The sequence below is a fragment of the Talpa europaea genome (genome assembly GCF_964194135.1).
Source record: "Talpa europaea genome assembly, chromosome: 11".
Lineage (NCBI taxonomy): Eukaryota > Metazoa > Chordata > Mammalia > Eulipotyphla > Talpidae > Talpa > Talpa europaea.
This window is the reverse complement of record NC_140078.1, coordinates 68,286,100-68,304,378: the sequence shown is the minus strand read 5'-3', so window position 1 is coordinate 68,304,378 and position 18,279 is coordinate 68,286,100. Positions and strand designations below refer to the sequence as shown.

Genomic DNA, 18,279 nt, shown 5'->3' with positions numbered 1-18,279 from the left:
TGACGAAAAGTACATCTTCTTGATCCACTCAGCTGTTTTGGGGGCATTTAGGTTGTTTCCCTATCTGGGTTATTATTAAATAGTGCTGCAAAAAGCCTAGGAGGGCAGGTTTCCTTTTAAATTAGTATTTCCTTTTTTTTTTTTTTTTTAAAGGACTGAAGTTTTGGGTTTTTTTTTTTTTTTTTATTTGTTTGTATTTATACAAGCACTGGGTACAGTCAGAAGCGCGGGAGGGTGAGAGAATTCACCAGAGCCAGAGTGGGGAGCAGAGCAGGCAGAAGGACCGAGTACACTGTCGAGGGGAGCAGCGGTCGGCAGGAGAGGTCTGCGCGCCATGCGGGACCCCCCCTCCAGTGGCCAGGGAGCAGCCGGGGATCGAACCGGTGCTGCAGAGGCTGCGGGCAGCTTCGCAACCCAGCGCTCAACCGCTGCGCCACCGGGGAGGCCCAGTATTTCCTTTTGAATTAGTGTTCTTTGGGTAGATTCCTAGTAGTGGAATTGCTGGGTTGTATGGTAAATTACACTGTTTTAATATAGGCATAATTAATACTTGCCTATAAATTTGACCTCCAAGGCCAATCAAGAAATAGAATTGTTTTAATTAACTGCACCTTCTATTCAGCAACACCTCACCCTCTGGAAAACAGCAGCACTTTTTAAGGCCAGCTCCACTGTAGCATCTCTGGGGAAAGTATTGCACATACTTCATCTGACGGGAGCACAGAAGTTCTTCAGGGCAGGCAGAACAGAATTTCCACGACAGATATTTATTAGTACAGTCACCACCAAAGTGTCAGATATGATCTCAAAAGATTCATGTTTGGCCAAAGGATCGACTTTTCCACCTAGAACAGCACCCTGTGAGGATCCATGTGTCCCCGCTGGGCTAATCTAACATCCAGGGACTGCCATCTAGCACTGGGGATTTTCCATAAACCCCGGAAACCTGTGACCTTATGATTACAAAGCAAAACTGAGCTGCTTGCTCCCTCCTCTCTGGCCAGTGTATGGGCAGGGCAAGAGCTACTACAGGATAGAGAAGGAAAGGGTGTGGTGACATGAGGACCCCTCCCTCCACCCCTCTGCGACAAAAGGATGACTTCTGGCCAAAAGCAGCAGTCTGGAGGTTTGTGTGCCGGTTGAAGAGGTGTATTCACACCTGTTCACAAACTCCTTTCGACCATCTTTCCCCTGAGAACAGAGAGCACACAATTTCAACAACAGGACCTACAATGCCCAACCTGGAAACACCCAGCTGCTCCTGAAGTGAAGGCACAGAGCAAGGAGTAAGAGGACTCTCAGTTTAGCAGGTTTGGGCTCCTCTGCTCTCCACACCCAAGCACGCTTGGGGACAGAGTCCACCGTCCACATCTTTCTTCTTTCCTGCCTCAAACAGAGCAGCACTGCTGTGAGTCACACCACTTGAGGCCAACATCCTCTGTGACAAGTAGCCTCCTCCAGGCCCCCTTCTCCACCTCTGTTCATCTTCTCAGTCACCAGAGCCAGGGAAAATAGTAAGACCCTGCGGGTAGTTTTCACAAAGTATCCTAATACTTGGTTCACTAACATAACATGGACAATTTTAACCATTTTAAAGCATACAATTCAGTAGTTTTTAGTGTATTCACAATGTTCTACAAACACCTCCACCACTTTCGATTCCAAAACATTTTCACCATTCCAAAAGGAAACTATATCCATTAAGCAGTCACTCTCCATTCCCTGGCCACCAGTAATCTGCTTTGTGTCTCTGGACTTACTTGTTCTAGACTTTACATATTCGTGGAATTATACAATACACGGTGTTCAGTATCTCAGTATTACATTTTCAAAGTTCATCTGTGTTGTCACACATAATGGTATTTCATTTATGGCTGGATAATATCTTATTGTATAGATCTACCACACAATTTGTCTATTCATCAGTTGATGGATATTTAGGTTGTTTCTGCTTTTTGGCTATTGTTAATAGTGTTATTATGAAAATCCATGTACAAGTTTTTGTTTGAACACCTGTTTTCAATTTTTTTGGTTATATACCCAGGAGTAGAACCGCTGGAAGATATGGCAGTTCTATGCTTAAATTCCTAAGGGACTGTCAAAGTGTCTTCCACAGGGGCTATACAATTTGACCTTCCTAGCAGCAGTATATGAGGGCTCTAATTTCTCCATATCCTTGCTAATACTTGTTATTTTGTTTTATTTATTTTTTATGATGATAGTCATTTTAATGAGTAGCAGCAATATTTCATTATGGTTCTAGTCTACATTTGTCTAGTGACTAATGATATGTTGAGCAACTTTTCTCATACTTATTGATCATTTATTTGTATATCTTCTTTGGAGAGACATCTATTCAAGTTCTTTACCTACTATTTAATTGGGTGGTTTGTCTTTCTGTTGTTGAAATTTAAGAGTTCTTTGTATAGTCTAGAGTTATCCTTTAATTTGACATATGGGGCCTCCCCGGTGGCGCAGCAGTTGAGCGCTGGGCCGTGAAGCTGCTCACAGCCTCTGCAGCGTCAGTTCGATCCCGGCTGCCGGTGAGGGTCCCATATGGCCCGCAGACCTCTTCTGCCGCTCCCGCTGCTCCCCTCAGTAGTGTGTTTCATCAGTCTTCCTGTTCTGTTCCTGACTCTGGTGAATTCTCTCACCCTCCCGCGCTTCTGACTGTACCCAGTGCTTGTATAAATAAATAAATCTTAAAAAAAAAATAATTTGACATATGATGCCGTGACCCTGGAGGGATGCTAGACAAAGGGGAATCCCAGAGCCTTGGGTGGAGCTCACCTGCTATTATAAGGTGCTGTTGGCTCTGAGACCTCTCACACAGACAGAGAATGTACCAGAGAGAAATGCTCTCAGAAGTCTTATGACAAGGAAGCAAATAAACTCAGAACTGCCCTTGCTGACCCATGCCATATGACATATCCGGGGGTGGGAGCTATAATAATCAGAAAGGCATAATAATGAAAGTGCCTTTTCCAGGAAGAGACAACCAATATCTATGGTCCTTGTGTCCTATTAAGAAGAGTGTATCAAAAACACTGATGAATGCTGAGAACTATAATCCCAGATCTAAAAAGTATGTAAAAATAATTAACAAATAACTATCCTGAAATACTTTATTTTGTAATTTTATATCTAGCTTTTGTATTTCACAAAAATATTTGAAGTTTTTCCCTAGGGCACAGGAAAGATTTTCACATAAATTATTACTAAGAATTTTAAGTTGTCTTCCCATACATTAAGAACAATTACAAACCACATTGTATCTTAAGATGCTCTGCTAACTATCTGCTCTTAGGTTTCATTTTTAAAATTAGCATTTGTATGCTAGTTATATTTTTATTAGAACTAGAAATATGAACCAGAACTAGAAGGAAATGAAAGATGGGAATGAAGTCAAAACTGCCAAAACTGAAACTGTAACTGAAAAAAACTCGATCCATGCCCTCTGAATTATGTGAAATTTTAATCTAAGTTTAAAACAGGCCTGGCAGAGTTTCCTCCTATTCTGATACAACTAATTGAAATCCAGGAAAAATAACACACATGCAACTTGAATCCCACCCCACCCCCTCACTGCCTTTTTTTCATTCCTCCATAAGACTATCAGACAATCAAAGATCGGTTAGATACTGGCTTGCCCACAGAATGTCTAAAAGAGTTTTTATGTCTGACAATGAGACTGAGATGTGGCCCTCAGCAGGGTCACCAGTGGAGACATCAATGGTGTCAAGGGCATGGAGCAGGATGAACAAGGCAGCCAGTGGAGAAGCAGGGCCAAGACCATCTTTCTAGAGCTTCCAGCCTATCCTGCATGCAAGATACTACAAATGAAATTTGGGTAGCAATGGGAACAAGAAGAAAGACCCAGTGAAGAAACATTATATGAAAGTTAAAAGTCCTAACTGAGGGCCTCCCCGGTGGTGCAGCAGGTTGAGCACAGAGCTGTGAAGCTGTCCGCTGCCTCTGCAGCGCAGGTTTGATTCCCGGCCAGCCAGGGAGAAACCCACATGGTGTGGAAGACCTCCCCTGCCTCTCCCGCTGCTCTCCTCAGCAGTGTCTTTGGTCCATCTGCCTGTTCTGCTCCCCACTCTTTCTCTGGTCAATTCTCTCACCCTTCCATGCATCTGACCTGTACCCCAGTTCTCGTATAAATAAATAAAATCTTTTAAAAAAAAGAAGTCATAACTGACCTGGGCCAGAGAGAAAATGTAGAGTCCCCAGTGAGGCAACCATAGCACAAGAAAAGCTGTCAGGAAACTCTTGAGGATCACTGACAGGCTCTCAGCAATCACCTGCAAACATGTGATGAACAGTGCACTTTAAAAACATTGCTAAAGGGCCTCCCTGCTGGTGCAAGGGTTAAGTCTCAGCACTATGAAGCTATCAGCAGCCACTGCAGTACCAGTTGGATCCAGGCCAGGGAGCTTACTCACATGGCACAGCAGACCTCTCCTGTCTCACCCACTGCTCCCCTCAGCAGTGTATTTCAGTAAATCTGCCTGTTCTGCTCCCCACTCTGTCTCTGGTGAATCCTCTCACGCCCCACACCTCTGGCTTACACCCCAGTTCTTTGTATAAATAAATAAATCTTTAAAAAAAAAAAAAACTAAACTAAAGAAGCCAAGGAATGACAAATAGAGAGGGGTTATTGGGGTGGGGGTGAGCCACATATTTGGACATAGTGTCAGTGAAGTTCTACTTGGGTTGGGTGGTAGGTTCTCTGATCATCAGTCTGCTATCATGCTGCAAGGATTATGTAGATGTTATACTTCTTTTTTGTATAAATCAAATTATATATTTTAAAAGATGAAAAGTTATCAGCATACCATGAAGTAAATCATTAGAAAGAGTCAGAAAAAGTAGCCTTCTTAAATTATTTAAACAATTTCCAGATTAGCAAAACTTTTTCATTAATAGAACAGCAGAAGTAAACTTTAGCCCACTTCATCTGACAAATCTTAAGTGAATGAACTAAACTGACCATGTTACCTCTTTCCAAATACCTTTTTAGATGTAGGTTTGAAAAATCATTCTCTTTTATAAAAGCATTTCTTGAAAATACTCTTTCCCTTATTCTTCCCATTTGCCATTCACAGCAGAAGGGAAACTGACCTTCAGTTTGACAAACATATGTGCTTGTGCCAAGACCCAGAAGGGCTCTCCCAGAAGTTCCACCACTGCTGAGAGACCGAACACCACCACTCCAGTTCCATAATGGGGGACGACATTAGAATTAGGCACCTCGAGCAACTGTAACCAGACCCAGCCCAGGAAAAAGGACCAAAACACACCCAGGGGGACACTAGAAAAGTAAAAAAAAAGAAAGAAAAGTTTTTTTTAAGATACTAAATATAAAAATAAATATATATTAAAATAGTAACAGAAAAAATTGTCATAATAAACATTGCTATCATGTATTAAGGCATTTACTACATGCCAGGCACTATGATTCACTCCTTTATCTCAATGATCCCTCACAATGATCCTCCATTATTATCCCCATTTAAGAGATGAGAAAACTAAGGCTGACAGGTACTGGATAATTTGGCCAAGGTCATGAACATTAATGAAGGCAGAAGCAGGACCGTTCCTGACCTAGCTTTAAAGCCCTCACTCCTAGCCACTGTGTTATACTGACTTGATAAACAGATTCCAGAAAGTACGTGCCTGATGTCTGCACTTAGAATAACTGAATGATGGTACATTGCTGGTTCTTGCACCCCAAATAACCAATAGTCCAATGCACAGTATCCCTTTATATGTGTACCATAGAGACCTAAATGATGGTAGTCATTTCCCTAATAAAATGAACACCTACCAGCCCTTATGATAGTCATTTCCACGAGGCAATAAGGAGTTGTGCAAAGACAGCATTGGGAAAAAACCTCAACCACCAGCTCCCTGCAGGAATCTAATTGCAGAAAAGCCATTATAATTTTTAGCTGATGTACTCGGTCTTCAAGAACATTCTAAAAGTTCAGAACTGAAATCAACATAACAAAATTGAAGAAATACATAATGAAACCCCTAAAAGGCTTTCAAAAAATACTAAGACTAAGTGGTTGCTAAAAGCACAGAAAATACTACAGGGGGAAATATTAGGAATAAAAAGATGGCACAATCCCAGTGGAGATCAGAGTGGTTATCAGGAACAGCGGAAACAATCCGCTGGATAAAACAGGGCTAGAAAGCTGGCTCAGAACTCCTACCTGAACCCTCCTCCCAACTTCCAGTCATCCAGAGAGAAAACTAGCCAAGAAGCTGCTCCTGCACAGAAGCTCTCCCTTCCTGACCCAAACCAAGGCTCCAGAAACCCATTGCAAAACCAAAGCTAGAGAACTGAGCTTTAGGCTATACCTCAGCCATTTAGCTTGCAACGCTTACTACACTTGCTTTTGTGCAACAGTCTCCTAGCAAAGCACAGCTCACCTTAGCCACAGGAGGTTGAGGGTTTGACTCCAGTCTCGCTGGGCACTTCCACTCAGACATGCCCTGCGGAAGGCCTCTCTGGCCAGGAATATGGTGGTGGAGTAAAGCAGCGTTAGCCTATAAAGGAAAAAAGCAGAATTGATAGAAATTCTAGTGTTTTTCATAATGAGAATGGCTAAGTTTTTGCCAGCAACAGGCCAGAAACAAAGTCTCAATCATAAATCACTGGTGGTGATGCAGGGGTTGGGCTTTTATAGGACCCCCCACTAGGCTGATCGACCTGAACAACACTTTGGAACCAAACAAGAGACATCTAAGTACGTGCCTACTGAATGTTACGCTGTTACAGAAACTGCCACAGTGGCCGTGACTGTCAGCATGAGATGTGGCCCCACACAGCAAGGGGACCTCTTGGTCACCCTGAGAAACTGGTGACCCAATGGCCCTAGTAATAGAAGCTGACAATACGGCTGCAGTCACTACAAGGCTGCTACAGTCCAGGTTGCTGTACACCTCCAAGGTGGGCAGCACCAAGGTGGCCCTTCCTACAATTCAGTGAGAAGCGCTAAGGTTTCCTTTCCTCACAGGCAGACAAAACCAGAGTGAGGATTGCCCAGGGCTACAGTCTCTGAGGTTGTCCAGGGATCATCCAGTGATTCTGTGCAACACTGTGAATGAGGAGCTTGAACCACACATTTAGCAGGGGAGGATGACCAGATAAGGACTGCAAAAGTAAGTACCTGTCAATCTGGGAGAGATGGGCTGGGCAAGGACCCAAAGTGCTTTAAAGTCTGAGTACCTAAGAGGATTTGGCTCTCTTCCTTCCTCCTTTTAAAACAGTATTTCTAAAAGTATGGTCCCTACTTCAAAATCACCAGAGGAGCGCACCAAAATGCAGAGTCCTGGGTCCCTCCTCAACCTTACCTAGTGCAAAGCTCTCAGATGATTCCTTTGCATATCAAAATGTGAGTCCCTCACTGAGCTCCAAGAACAGAGCCAAGTGCATATGTTTGGTGTGAAGTTGATGTGATGGAACATACTGTCTTGTTTATCAGGACATGAGGAGATACCTGAGCTATTCTGAGCACTCACAACTCTCCATATACTTGTGTGTTGTTTGTGAATACAAAGTAAGTGTAGGTGTACTTGAACAGAAGAGACAAGAGTAAAAAACAAACCATGTCTAAAAGACAAAGCAAATCAGCTTTCTAAGAGCCACTAAGGCACTAATGACAAGAACTCAAGTTCTCATCCCCACCACCATTTTCCAATTATAAAAGTCACTGAGGGGGAAGGAAGGTGGCTGTTCCAGCCCTGTAATTATGAAGTACATCCTCACGAACTGCAGAATTCTTGCTTCCTTTGCTGTCAGCAGGACAAGAACACAGGATTATACCTGAGACAGGGCTGGCAATAAATTACTCCCACTCCTCTCCTGGGCTCTAAGAGCAGGCAAACCGGAACAGCTGACAGAGAAATGTGCATTTGAAGGCTGCTAATGGAAAACACTCCATGGGTCCATTAAAAGCAGCATCACCAGCTCATCCTCCCCCACCCGGCACACTCCTCCCTTAGCCCACTGTTCAACAGTTTCTGGTAAAGGCCCTTGTTTCTTGAATCTGAGGGTGACACACAGGTACAGAATTTGGAGAAAACCTGACCAGGGTGAGCTGTGGACTATGCCAGGCACCAGCCCTTCTTACCTTACATTCACTATGCCAACGATTTCCTTTGACAGGAAGCGAAGAATAAATGCATTCAAGACAAAGGTGATCAATCGAAATAACACCTACAGATAAAGAAAAATGCATAGGAATAAATTATGTCAGGAATGTTTGCTGTGCTGATATGAAAACAATGTGACTGCCTCCCTAATGAGATGCAATGGCACACAGCAGCTCTGCCCGTGAGACTCTCTAAAACACTCAACCTGTCTGCACTTCTTGTGCAGTTTCATTCCTCAGGGTCTCAGCACTCTTGTTCAGTGGTCAAAGAACACAGGAAGACCCTTGGCGGTCTCCCTAGCTTATTGATTCAGTGATTTTCTTTAAGTTTAACGTCAGGCATTCCAAAGAGGCAAAAAGAATTCTAGTTAGTGCTTCACAGTGCCCCTCCCTTCAGCTTGTTCAGAAACGGTACACATATAGCAAGCAGGATCTGCTGGGTTATTGGACTCACTAGAAATTAGGGTCTAATTTCTCTTTCTTTTTCTGCCTAGTAGTATCTGGGGACCACAATAATGACATTTAATCTCTTTCAACTTCAATTTTATCAACTAGGAAGCAGAAAGGGCCGCTTTTATTTACTGAATATTTACCAATTTCTAGAGAGGAGCTGCAATACCTTTTCAACAAATGCGGTAATGAGATAATGTAAACTAGGGGGAAATGAAGACAGAGTCCAGCTATTGCCATTTGAAAGGGCTGTATCATGAGACTTCCAAACCCATCAATTCAAGAAAACCAAATGAGCAAAGCATTCTTCCCATGAGACAGAGAAGAATGGGTTGCAGATAAATGAAGTTGCTAAATGGGGATGCTGGCTGGGGTGCAAGCCTCATCTCCACCTGCATTCTAGCAGCACCAAGGTGTAACTTTAGCGCACTCCAGAGCATATGACAAATCATTCTACGCCAAGCACTCTCAAAATTATCCATGAATAGCTGCAGTCTGGAAGATTCAATCAAAGTATTCCAATGGACTACTTTGGACTGAAAATCTCCGGGGGGAAAAATGCATGACTGTAAAAGGAGGGTATAGTTTAGCACTGTCCAGGAGTGTCACGGAGCAGTTTTGGGTTCTCCAAAACCAAGGTATCACAATCTTAACCTTTATGGTTTCAAAAGTGACCTATGGAGAGTCTGATGAAAGTTCTGTAGCTCTCTTTAGAAACATACAAATACATACACACATACACACCAAATTCTGTCCTCCATCTTAGAAGCTGGAAGTTTAACTCATGGAGCCCTTAATGGAAAAAGCACTCAGCTGAGGGTCTCAACTCACCATTTAACTATGAGGTCTATTATGCTCTAATTTTTATAAGCCTCCATTTCCTCCTCTATCAAATGAGATTACTTATTTCATACAATTGATAAAAATGATCAAATGAGACTGAAGGTAAAAGCACTTTTGAAAGATGCATATACATAAAAGGCATTAATACTTTCACTGTAGGTGGTTCAGAGTTAAGACTGAGTAAGCACTCAAATTCTTGCAGAACACAATGTATCTGCAGCGCTACTTCAAGTGTGGGCACTGTGATCTGAGAAAGGATACAGGCCTGAATTTAAACACTAAAGAATCCTAAAGATGATGGCTATTTTTACAAAATCACATGCACACACTTATGTTAACTTCTAAGTTATCACTGTCTAAGAAATGTACTGACTTCTGACTCAGGCTAAATTCATATCTCCTAATTTGTGTGAACAAAGATTTGAGCTAATGAAGCTCTAGGTTGCTAATGCTACCCACTATTAGGCAAACCTGGGTTCCTGACCACTGCAAAAAAGTGAATATTGCAATAAAGCCAGTCAAACAAATATTTTAGTTTCCCATACATACAAAAGTTATGTTTAGGGGCCTCCCTGGTGGCGCAAGGGGTTAAATACCACACTATGAAGCAATTCGCAGCCGCTGCAGCATGAGTTTGATCCCCGGCCGGCCAGGGAGCAACCCACATGGCGAAGCAGACCTCTCCTGTCTTGCCCGCTGCTCCCCTCAGCAGTGTATTTCAGTCAGTCTGCCTGTTCTGTTCCCCACTCTGTCTCTGGTGAATCCTCTTACCGCCAACCCCACATCTCTGGCCTGTACCCCAGCTCTTGTATGCATAAATAAATAAATCTTTAAAAAAAAAGTTATGTTTATACTATACTGTAGTGCATTAGGCAGGCAATAGCATTACATCTAAAAAAAACCTGCAATGTACATACCTTAATTTAAAAATACTTTATTGATAAAACATGCTAACTATCATGAGTCTTCAGCAAGTCATAATCTTTTTACTGGCAGAAGGTTACAACAGTAACATGAAAGATCACTGATCACAGCTCACTATAACAGATCTAATAATGTTTTAAATTTTGTGAGAATTACCAAAATGTGACAGAGACACAAAGTGAGCACATTCTATTGGGAAAAAATGGCATCAAGAGACCTACTTGACACAGGGTTGCCACAACCTTCAATTTGTAAAATACAAACAATGCAGTATCTGCAAAGAGCAATAAAAAGCAGTAAATAAGGAATGCCTGCATTTGTTCACACAGTGGAGCAGCAGTCTTCATTTAACTTTGCAAAGGACTTTATAGTTCAGAAACAACTCTTTCACATCTGTTAATGACTTGATCCTTAAAAGCAACCAAATAAATGCACAGGAAGCAAGGACAACTCAGAGCAAAGTGATTCTGCTCTATATCACACAGCAACAAAATGACCTATCTTGATCTTATGAGCAGCCTAGTCCATTGTGTTTTCTACTATGACTTGTTTTTTTATGAAACCAGAGTAATGTTATTATCAAAGGTCAATCAATAATGTAGGTAAAGCACTGAATTCAAGCAGTTATTTGATTAACATGAAATAGGAAAAAAAAGATAAAAAAAAGTAAACTTAGGGTTTACCTAATTAAGGTCTAGGTGAATGTCTGTAAAGCACAAATCTTGTGGAAAGCTTGTCTACAAACTTTACATAGATTATCTCATTTCATCCCCACAAAAGAAAAATCTTTAAAAAAATCTTTATTACAATAATAAAAACCTTTATTACCAAAATAAAAATACCAAAAAAAAAAAGCATTGAGTACATATAATGTGCTAGGCACTTAACTGGCATTTCATCTAATTTTTCTAATAACCTTGTGGGGTTGTACTATTGTTCTCATTTAAGATGAAGAAACTTATGCTGAGAAGTCAAGCAACTTTTCCAAGTTCGGTCTCTAACAGGTGACAAGGTCCAAACTTAAGCCTAATCCCTTCTGGTTCCTTCTCCTAACTTCCATGAAAACACTAAATTAAAGGCGAGGGCAGATACAGGACATCTGTGAAGATGGGTTGAATGGCTCAGGAGTGAGACACAGAATTAAAACACTTGACTAAGAATGACCAGTTCCTAGGGTTAAAAGACTCTTTAGCTGCTGTTTGGACCAGCTGGCATGTACTATATCTGACAGATGATGCAAACCAGGACAAGAAGGGGAGGTGATTTGTCCAAGTCACATAGCCAGAAGGAAGATGCAGTTAACATTTACTAAGTGTACACTAAGAGTCAGGTACTGTGGTAAGTGCAATTATCTCGATGACCCCAATATAGCCTCACCATAACATCATGAGCTAGATACTATTATCATCCCCATTTAATTAATGAGGAACTGAAGTCTAGGTGAAGTTGCTTGTCCCAGGTCACGCAGCAAGCACATGGTAGAACCAGGAAGCCGATCTCGGACTGCCTAAGTCCAGGTATCTGGTTCCTGGCTATAGCATATCATCCCTCTGAAGTCAGAATTTAAAGGCGTTTGAGGGTCCGGGGTGGATACGGAGAAAATGAACTCGCCGTAAAAAAGATCAGATTCTAAAGCACCAAAGGCACCCCTGTCACCTGATCTAACCATGTCTTAACTGCCATATGGCAATTACAATGCTCAGAAAGAAAGTGGTTTGCAGTTTCCTAGTCGGGACACCGAACGCTAGCTCCCAACTTGGGGTTCCGGCATGCCCTCTCCGCCACCACCGCTTCCTGTTGAACCCCTCCGTGGTGGGGGTCCAGGCCAGAAGTGGGTCAGGCCCAGGGCGGGTTCTCCGGGGCCCCAGGGCCACCTCCCCGCAAATCCCGGCTGTCAGACGGACTGGAGCCTGCCGGGCAGAGAGTACCTGCAGGAGCAGACCAGAGGAGGCAAGCCGGGCCGCCTGGCCCAGAACCTCTTGGCTGCCCATAGTCTCGGCACCGGGTCTCAGTCACCAGGAAATGCCACCGCCCTCTGACTTTGTCGCGAGAAGATTACGTCACTTGGATGTTCGCTTGCTGATTGGCGATCTTGCACAGCAGAGGCGGGGCAACCGCTTTAAGTGGGGCCGGTGGGTTACGTCAGTATCCCAGCGCCACTACATTCCCTTTCTTTGTTATCTTCTGGGCCCGTCCCTCCCTATCCCAAATAAGTTAAACACTGTGACCAGGACGAAGAAAGGCAGTTAAAGTAACCGAAGCCCTTTCTGAGGTCTCAGCCTAAAAACCAGGAAATAATAACTATCTTGGCCTCATCTGCCAAAAAAGCTAAAGAACTCATTCGTTAACTCAAGATTCTTACCGTTTGACTTTCACTTACAAAACCGCAGACGGAGATCCCTGAGTTAGGCTGGCAGGAATTGTCCCCATTTTACAGAGGGAAAACTAGGGTTAGAACGTTAAAGACCGCATTTTTCACGTGTGGCTTTGTGTAATCCTCAGGCTGAGAATCGAGTCCTATTGTCAAAGATAAGACTCGGAGTTATGAAGTGACTTGTTCAAATCTACACAATGTATACCTGGATGGTGTGAACCCCAGGCTCTTTATCTTAAATTTGCCATAAAACGCCCAATATATATAATCAGCTGTTCTGTTGGTGTTTTTATTATCTACTGTGCAGACAGAGGAAGCCCAATTTTTCTCAATCTCTTTTAGGTCCTCTGTGATTTGATCCCTGCCAATCTTCTCAACCACCTATCATTCCATCATTGTCCTTTTCCAACAAAGTCTAGCCTCTAGCCTTTGGGAGCTCTTACCATCCCTCAAACAGACCCTTTCTCATTGAACTTTGCTTCTCCCACCAAAGTGCCATCCCTGAGGGTACTCCCTATGTTGTCCCAGGCCACTCTCTCCTGACTTCTGAGTTACAACAGTCAGTACCTGCTATGGACTAAATGTGTCCTCTCCAACTTCAGATGGTGAAACCCCAGTCTCCAATGTGATGGTATTTGGAAGTGGAGTATTTGGGAAGTGATTAAATCATGAAAGTGGAAGCTTTATGAATGGGATTTCCACCCATATAAGAAGGGAGGAGAGAGGGGAATTTTCTACCATGTGAGGATATAACAAGAAGACAGCTGTCTGCAAAGAAGGAAGAGGGCTCTCATTAGGAACAGAATCAGCCCACACTTGATCTTGGACTTTACAGGCTCCAGAACTGTGAGAAGTAAATTTTGTTGTTTTAGCCACCCTGTTTGAGGTATTCTGTTACAGTAGCCCAGGCTAAGACTGCATCTCTAAAGCACTTTGTAACCCTTTATAGATCTTAACAAAGTCTGCTTTGCTGTGAAGAGACTAGAGTAAGTGCCTCTGTTTAAGCAGTCCTTGAACTCCAAGAATTCAGGAATACAACCCACCTTGTTTTGCTTCTACAGCAGTGACAGAGAATATTCCTAGGACTCTCATAAATGCCTCCTGTCTGGTTACTGCTGCTGGAATCAAACTAAGGAGCTCAAGGCCTGTGTGCTACCACCCCTCCCATCCCCCATCTTGCCAGATTCACCAAGCTCTGTCATCCAGCAGGGGCTCAGAATGTGAACTTTCTGCCAGACAGACCTGTCCTAAATCCTCATTCTGCTGCTTACTTACCAACCAGGTGGCCTCTGTACGTTCACCTATTAAATAGGAGATAACATCTGTCCATCTGCCCTGTGGGAGCAGTCATAAGGATTAAGGCAGACAAAAGTTTGACCTTCAAGGGGCTCAAATTCTAGTTGAATGGAGAAGAAAGAAAGAAAAAAACTAACAAACAATATTTTTCACATAGCAATGAGTGCTTTGAAAGAATGAAACCAAGTAAGGTAAGAGGCTCTTGGAGGGGAAGGAGGCATGCTGTTATGGAATGCAGTGCAAACTGGGCACCCACCTGGGAGATGAATGTAACTGGAGAGGAGAGCAAAGTGCTGGAGGGTCAAGGTATTCAGCTGAATGAGGGGATGCCCAAGGCCTTGACCTGGGCAGCCTGCCAAACTCCCTGGATCTTGTGCTGCCGGGCAAGGTATTTTCCTGCTCCCTTATCCCCAGCCAAGCAGCTATCTCCTCTGTAGCTTCCCTGTAGCAAAACCAGTCAAGTGCTTTTCATATCCACACATTCCTAATCCTGGCCATCCAGGTGGGCTGGTCTGGGAGGGACAAGGGAATCATTTCCCTGGGGACAAAGAAACCAAAGGAGAATTGCTCCAAGCTAAGTCCAAAGGGCAAGGTCTCTCAGGAGTCCAGGGTACACCCAGGGGTCTCTGGGAAAGACATCAGGGCCCTTTTTCTCTCAGTCTGGATGTTAGCACTTAGCAAGGAGAGACTCAACAGGCGCTTTGTGCTCATAGTCATGCTGGGGGCTGGGGTGGGTTGGGGAGAAGAAACTGTGATGAAAGTCAAGGAGCACTGACCACTGACTCCATCAGGTACCTGTCTGAGCACTGTACAGGGAGGTATTAATCCTTTCAATGGCCCTGGAAGTCAGTAGTACAGATGAGGAAACTGAGGCCCAGAGATGTTAAGTAATTTACCCAAGACCATTCAGCTAGGGAGTGGTCAAGCTGGTACTTGAATCCAGGCCCTTTCTGACTCCAAATGGATGAAGAGTAATGTACCTGCCCTCAAAAAGTTTCTGGTCCAGAAGGAGACCTAAGAATTCCCATATCTGAATCCCAGAGAACTTAGGTCACATGGGGGGGGGGGTGGACTTTAGCAAGGCTGCTGCAGTGGTTGAGCTTCCCCCACTTCCATGCTGAGCCTCTCCAAAGACTTCCCCTCTGTAAGAGGTATTGGCACGAACTGGGCATGGCACACTCTGTGGTCTTGTGCTGAGGGCTGAGCTGCATGCAGTCCTTTTTTTTTTTAAAGATTTATTTATTAATGCATACAAGAGCTGGGGTACAGGCCAGAGGTGTGGGGGGTGAGAGGATTCACCAGAGACAGAGTGGGGAACAGAACAGGCAGATTGACCAAAGTACACTGCTGAAGGGAGCAACGGGTGAGACAGAATAGGTCTGCTACGCCATGTGGGTTGTTCCCTGGCCGGGATCGAACTCATGCTACAGTGGCTGCGGACAGCTTCATAAGTTGCATCTTAACCCCTTGCATCATCAGGGAGGCCCTGCATACAGTCATTTAGCTGTCGAGTATTGTATGGCCTGCAACTAAGAAGAGTTTTCATATTTTTAAATAATTGGGGAGGAAAATCAAGAGAAGAATATTTCATGGCACATGAAAATTACATGAAATTCAAATTCCAGTGTCTATAAAGTTTTATCAAAACACAGTCACATCCACCCATTTGTTTGCATATTGTCTACAGCTACTATGTAGCTATGACAAGCTGAAAATATTTACTGCCTAATCTTTTACATAAAAAATTTGCTAATTCCAGGTGATCTCCATTGACTCCACGGATGAAAGACTAGGAAGGGAAGGAAGACAAATAAGAGTTCTTTACTGGAGTTCACCTGGTTTGGGGAGCAAGTGATCCCTGGAGAACACAGACTATAATTGGTGATCACTGAAGGAGCTGTTTCCCCAGGCTTTCCCCTCCCTCCTGCCTTCTGGGCCAATTGGCCTCCCTGCCAGGGAAAACTGACCTGAGCCAGCTATTTTATTACAAAGCTGGAGGGAGTGCCAGGGTTGACACCAATCCAATTAGGCTCCCAGGGCAGCAGGGCAGGGAGAGGAGGCTACCAGAGGGCGGGGAGGCAGGGTGGAAGCTTTGGCAGGGAGGGCCTTGGACCTCAGCTGGGTAGAGGTTTAGCACTGGGCTTGGTCCCATACACTAGCCACTAGGTGGCAGGGCGTCTTGGGCGAGGGCCCTGTCCTGCCAAGGTTTCTTTGCTGCCCAGAAGAACCTAAAGACTCTGCCCCTCACTCAGAAGTCCCTGGGTATGAGAATGCCACCGTCTACTAGTGGTACACTTGTGTGGAGCCCGCACTGCTCCTTATACCCCACTTTCATGATCTCACCTTACTCCTACAGCAGCCCCAGCAGGCAGGTACCATTTTCATCTACATTTTACAGACCAGGAAACTGAGTCTCAGCAAAGTTAAAAGATCTGCCTAAGGCTAGCAAATGGTACCAGAATTTACACCTAGCAGTCTGACTTTTATTTATTTATTTTTTAAAGATTTATTTTATTTTTATGCATACAAGAGTTGGGGTACTGGCCAGAGGTACGGGGGTGGGAGGAAGAGGAGAGCATTCACCAGAGATAAGAGTGGGGAACAGAACAGGTAGATTGACTGAAATACACTGCTGAGGGGAGCAGCGGGCAAGTCAGAAGAGGTCTGCTGCGCCATGTGTGTTGCTCCCTGGGGGGAGCAAAACTCGTGGGATTGAACTTGTGCTGCAGTGGCTGTGGCCAGCTTCACAGGTTGTGTCTCAACCCCTTGCACCATGTGGGAGGCCCAAGCAGTGTGACTTGTAGACCCTGAGTCAGGACTAAACCAGAATGCTTATTGTTAATGCTGATTCCTAGGCTCCACCTCAGCAGTTCTGCTGCAGGAAGGTTGAGGGACCTAGTAATATGCATTAACCAGCACTCTGTATGGTTCTGATACAGTGGACCAATCCCTGAGAAGCACTGCCTAAAAGCAGACCTTCAGGCACCTTGGAGAAGCTGCCTCCTGTGGACTGGGAGAGTGTCTGCTTAAGGCAACAAAGCAAGTTCTGAGATCTGCCCTCGATTTGTCCAACCCTCAAGGGGTCTTGCTCTTGGGATTGGGCCTTACATCAGTGGTCAGGGCAGCAGGGGCTGGGAGTGGTGCCTGTGTGAGGGTCTTGGGGAAATTCTATTCTGTGTCAGGAAGGGTATACAGCATGGCCTTGGGTCCCGGGGCCTACCCATGATTTGGGAGTTAGTAGGCATTGATTTGTGCAGAAATAAGAGAGTGACCCTCTATGTGCACACCTCAGCTTGGTTCACTTCACTGCAGCCTAGATTCTAGAGCCACCTCTCTGTGCTAGGCACGGGGAGCAGATGTGAGCATGAATGGGCCACAGGTTCAAATCAGGGGACTTGCTGAATCCATAGGAGAACCCAGGAATTAGCTATGCCCGTGCCAAAGTGCAGAAGTTCTGCCACTGGACTGTGGCCAGTGCTGAGCTGGTGGGCCTGAGAAGAAGAGTGAGTTCTTCTGACACATGGGCAAGCATGTGTGAATGAGTACAAATTCAGGCCATGTATTCACATGTGTGGGGTGAAAATGAGTATGCACTTGTATGTGTAAGCAGGCCTATTTGCAAGGGTGTGCTTTCTGATGAGTAAAGTCTATGTGTGGGTGCATGTGTCCATGCACATGAATCGATACATGTTTGTGAGTTTATATGTGAGTGTGGGTATGAAAGCATGATTGTAAGGTCACACATGGTGCATGCCTTGTGTGGGAATATGCATGCAAATCTACATGTGGCTGACACCCAGCAGGGAAAATGCCTCATCACAAATAAGGGTGCTGCTCAGGGGGCTGGCCTTCAGGCTCTCTGCTTATGGGTCCATGACCCCCACAAGTGTAATAACAATTACTATTGAGAGTCTTTTCTTGGAGTCAAGCCCCCACTCTCCATATAGCTCCTCAGTTAATCCTCTCATCAATCTTATAAGGTGGGCCTCTAATTATATAATAATCTTGTGAGTTAGTATCCCCATTTTACAGATGAAGATAACACCAATACCTGCCAGATGAACTATGGAAAATCAAGTGAGATAATGCAGTCACAATGCCAAGCACAAATAGGAGTTACACGTCATTTTCATTATATTTTCTTTCATTATATTTTCTGACATTTCTCCCTGTGACCATGGAAAAGCATTTAGTATTTCTGGACCTCTACCTCTCACTCCCATTCTT

The 18,279-nt window shown here is 44.1% G+C and overlaps 1 protein-coding gene across 3 annotated transcripts in view; it reads right to left on the bottom strand.

The window, feature by feature from the left end:
• Positions 1–12,575, bottom strand: part of RFT1 (RFT1 glycolipid translocator homolog) — a gene marked incomplete at its 3' end in the record, with an annotated part of 34,546 nt that extends 21,971 nt beyond the window's left edge. For 2 of the 3 annotated variants that reach the window (XM_084246737.1, XM_084246738.1), the window contains exons 1-5: positions 12,311–12,575; positions 8,145–8,230; positions 6,442–6,558; positions 5,125–5,314; positions 4,203–4,304 (exon numbers count right to left, since the gene is read on the bottom strand). In XM_084246737.1, coding sequence (XP_084102863.1) covers positions 4,203–4,304; positions 5,125–5,314; positions 6,442–6,558; positions 8,145–8,230; positions 12,311–12,373 — 558 coding nt within the window. In that variant the 5' untranslated portion in view covers positions 12,374–12,575. The remainder of the gene's footprint in view (positions 1–4,202; positions 4,305–5,124; positions 5,315–6,441; positions 6,559–8,144; positions 8,231–12,310) is intronic. The other variant, XM_084246739.1, reaches the window with a different exon arrangement.
• Between the last annotated feature and the right edge of the window lie 5,704 nt (positions 12,576–18,279).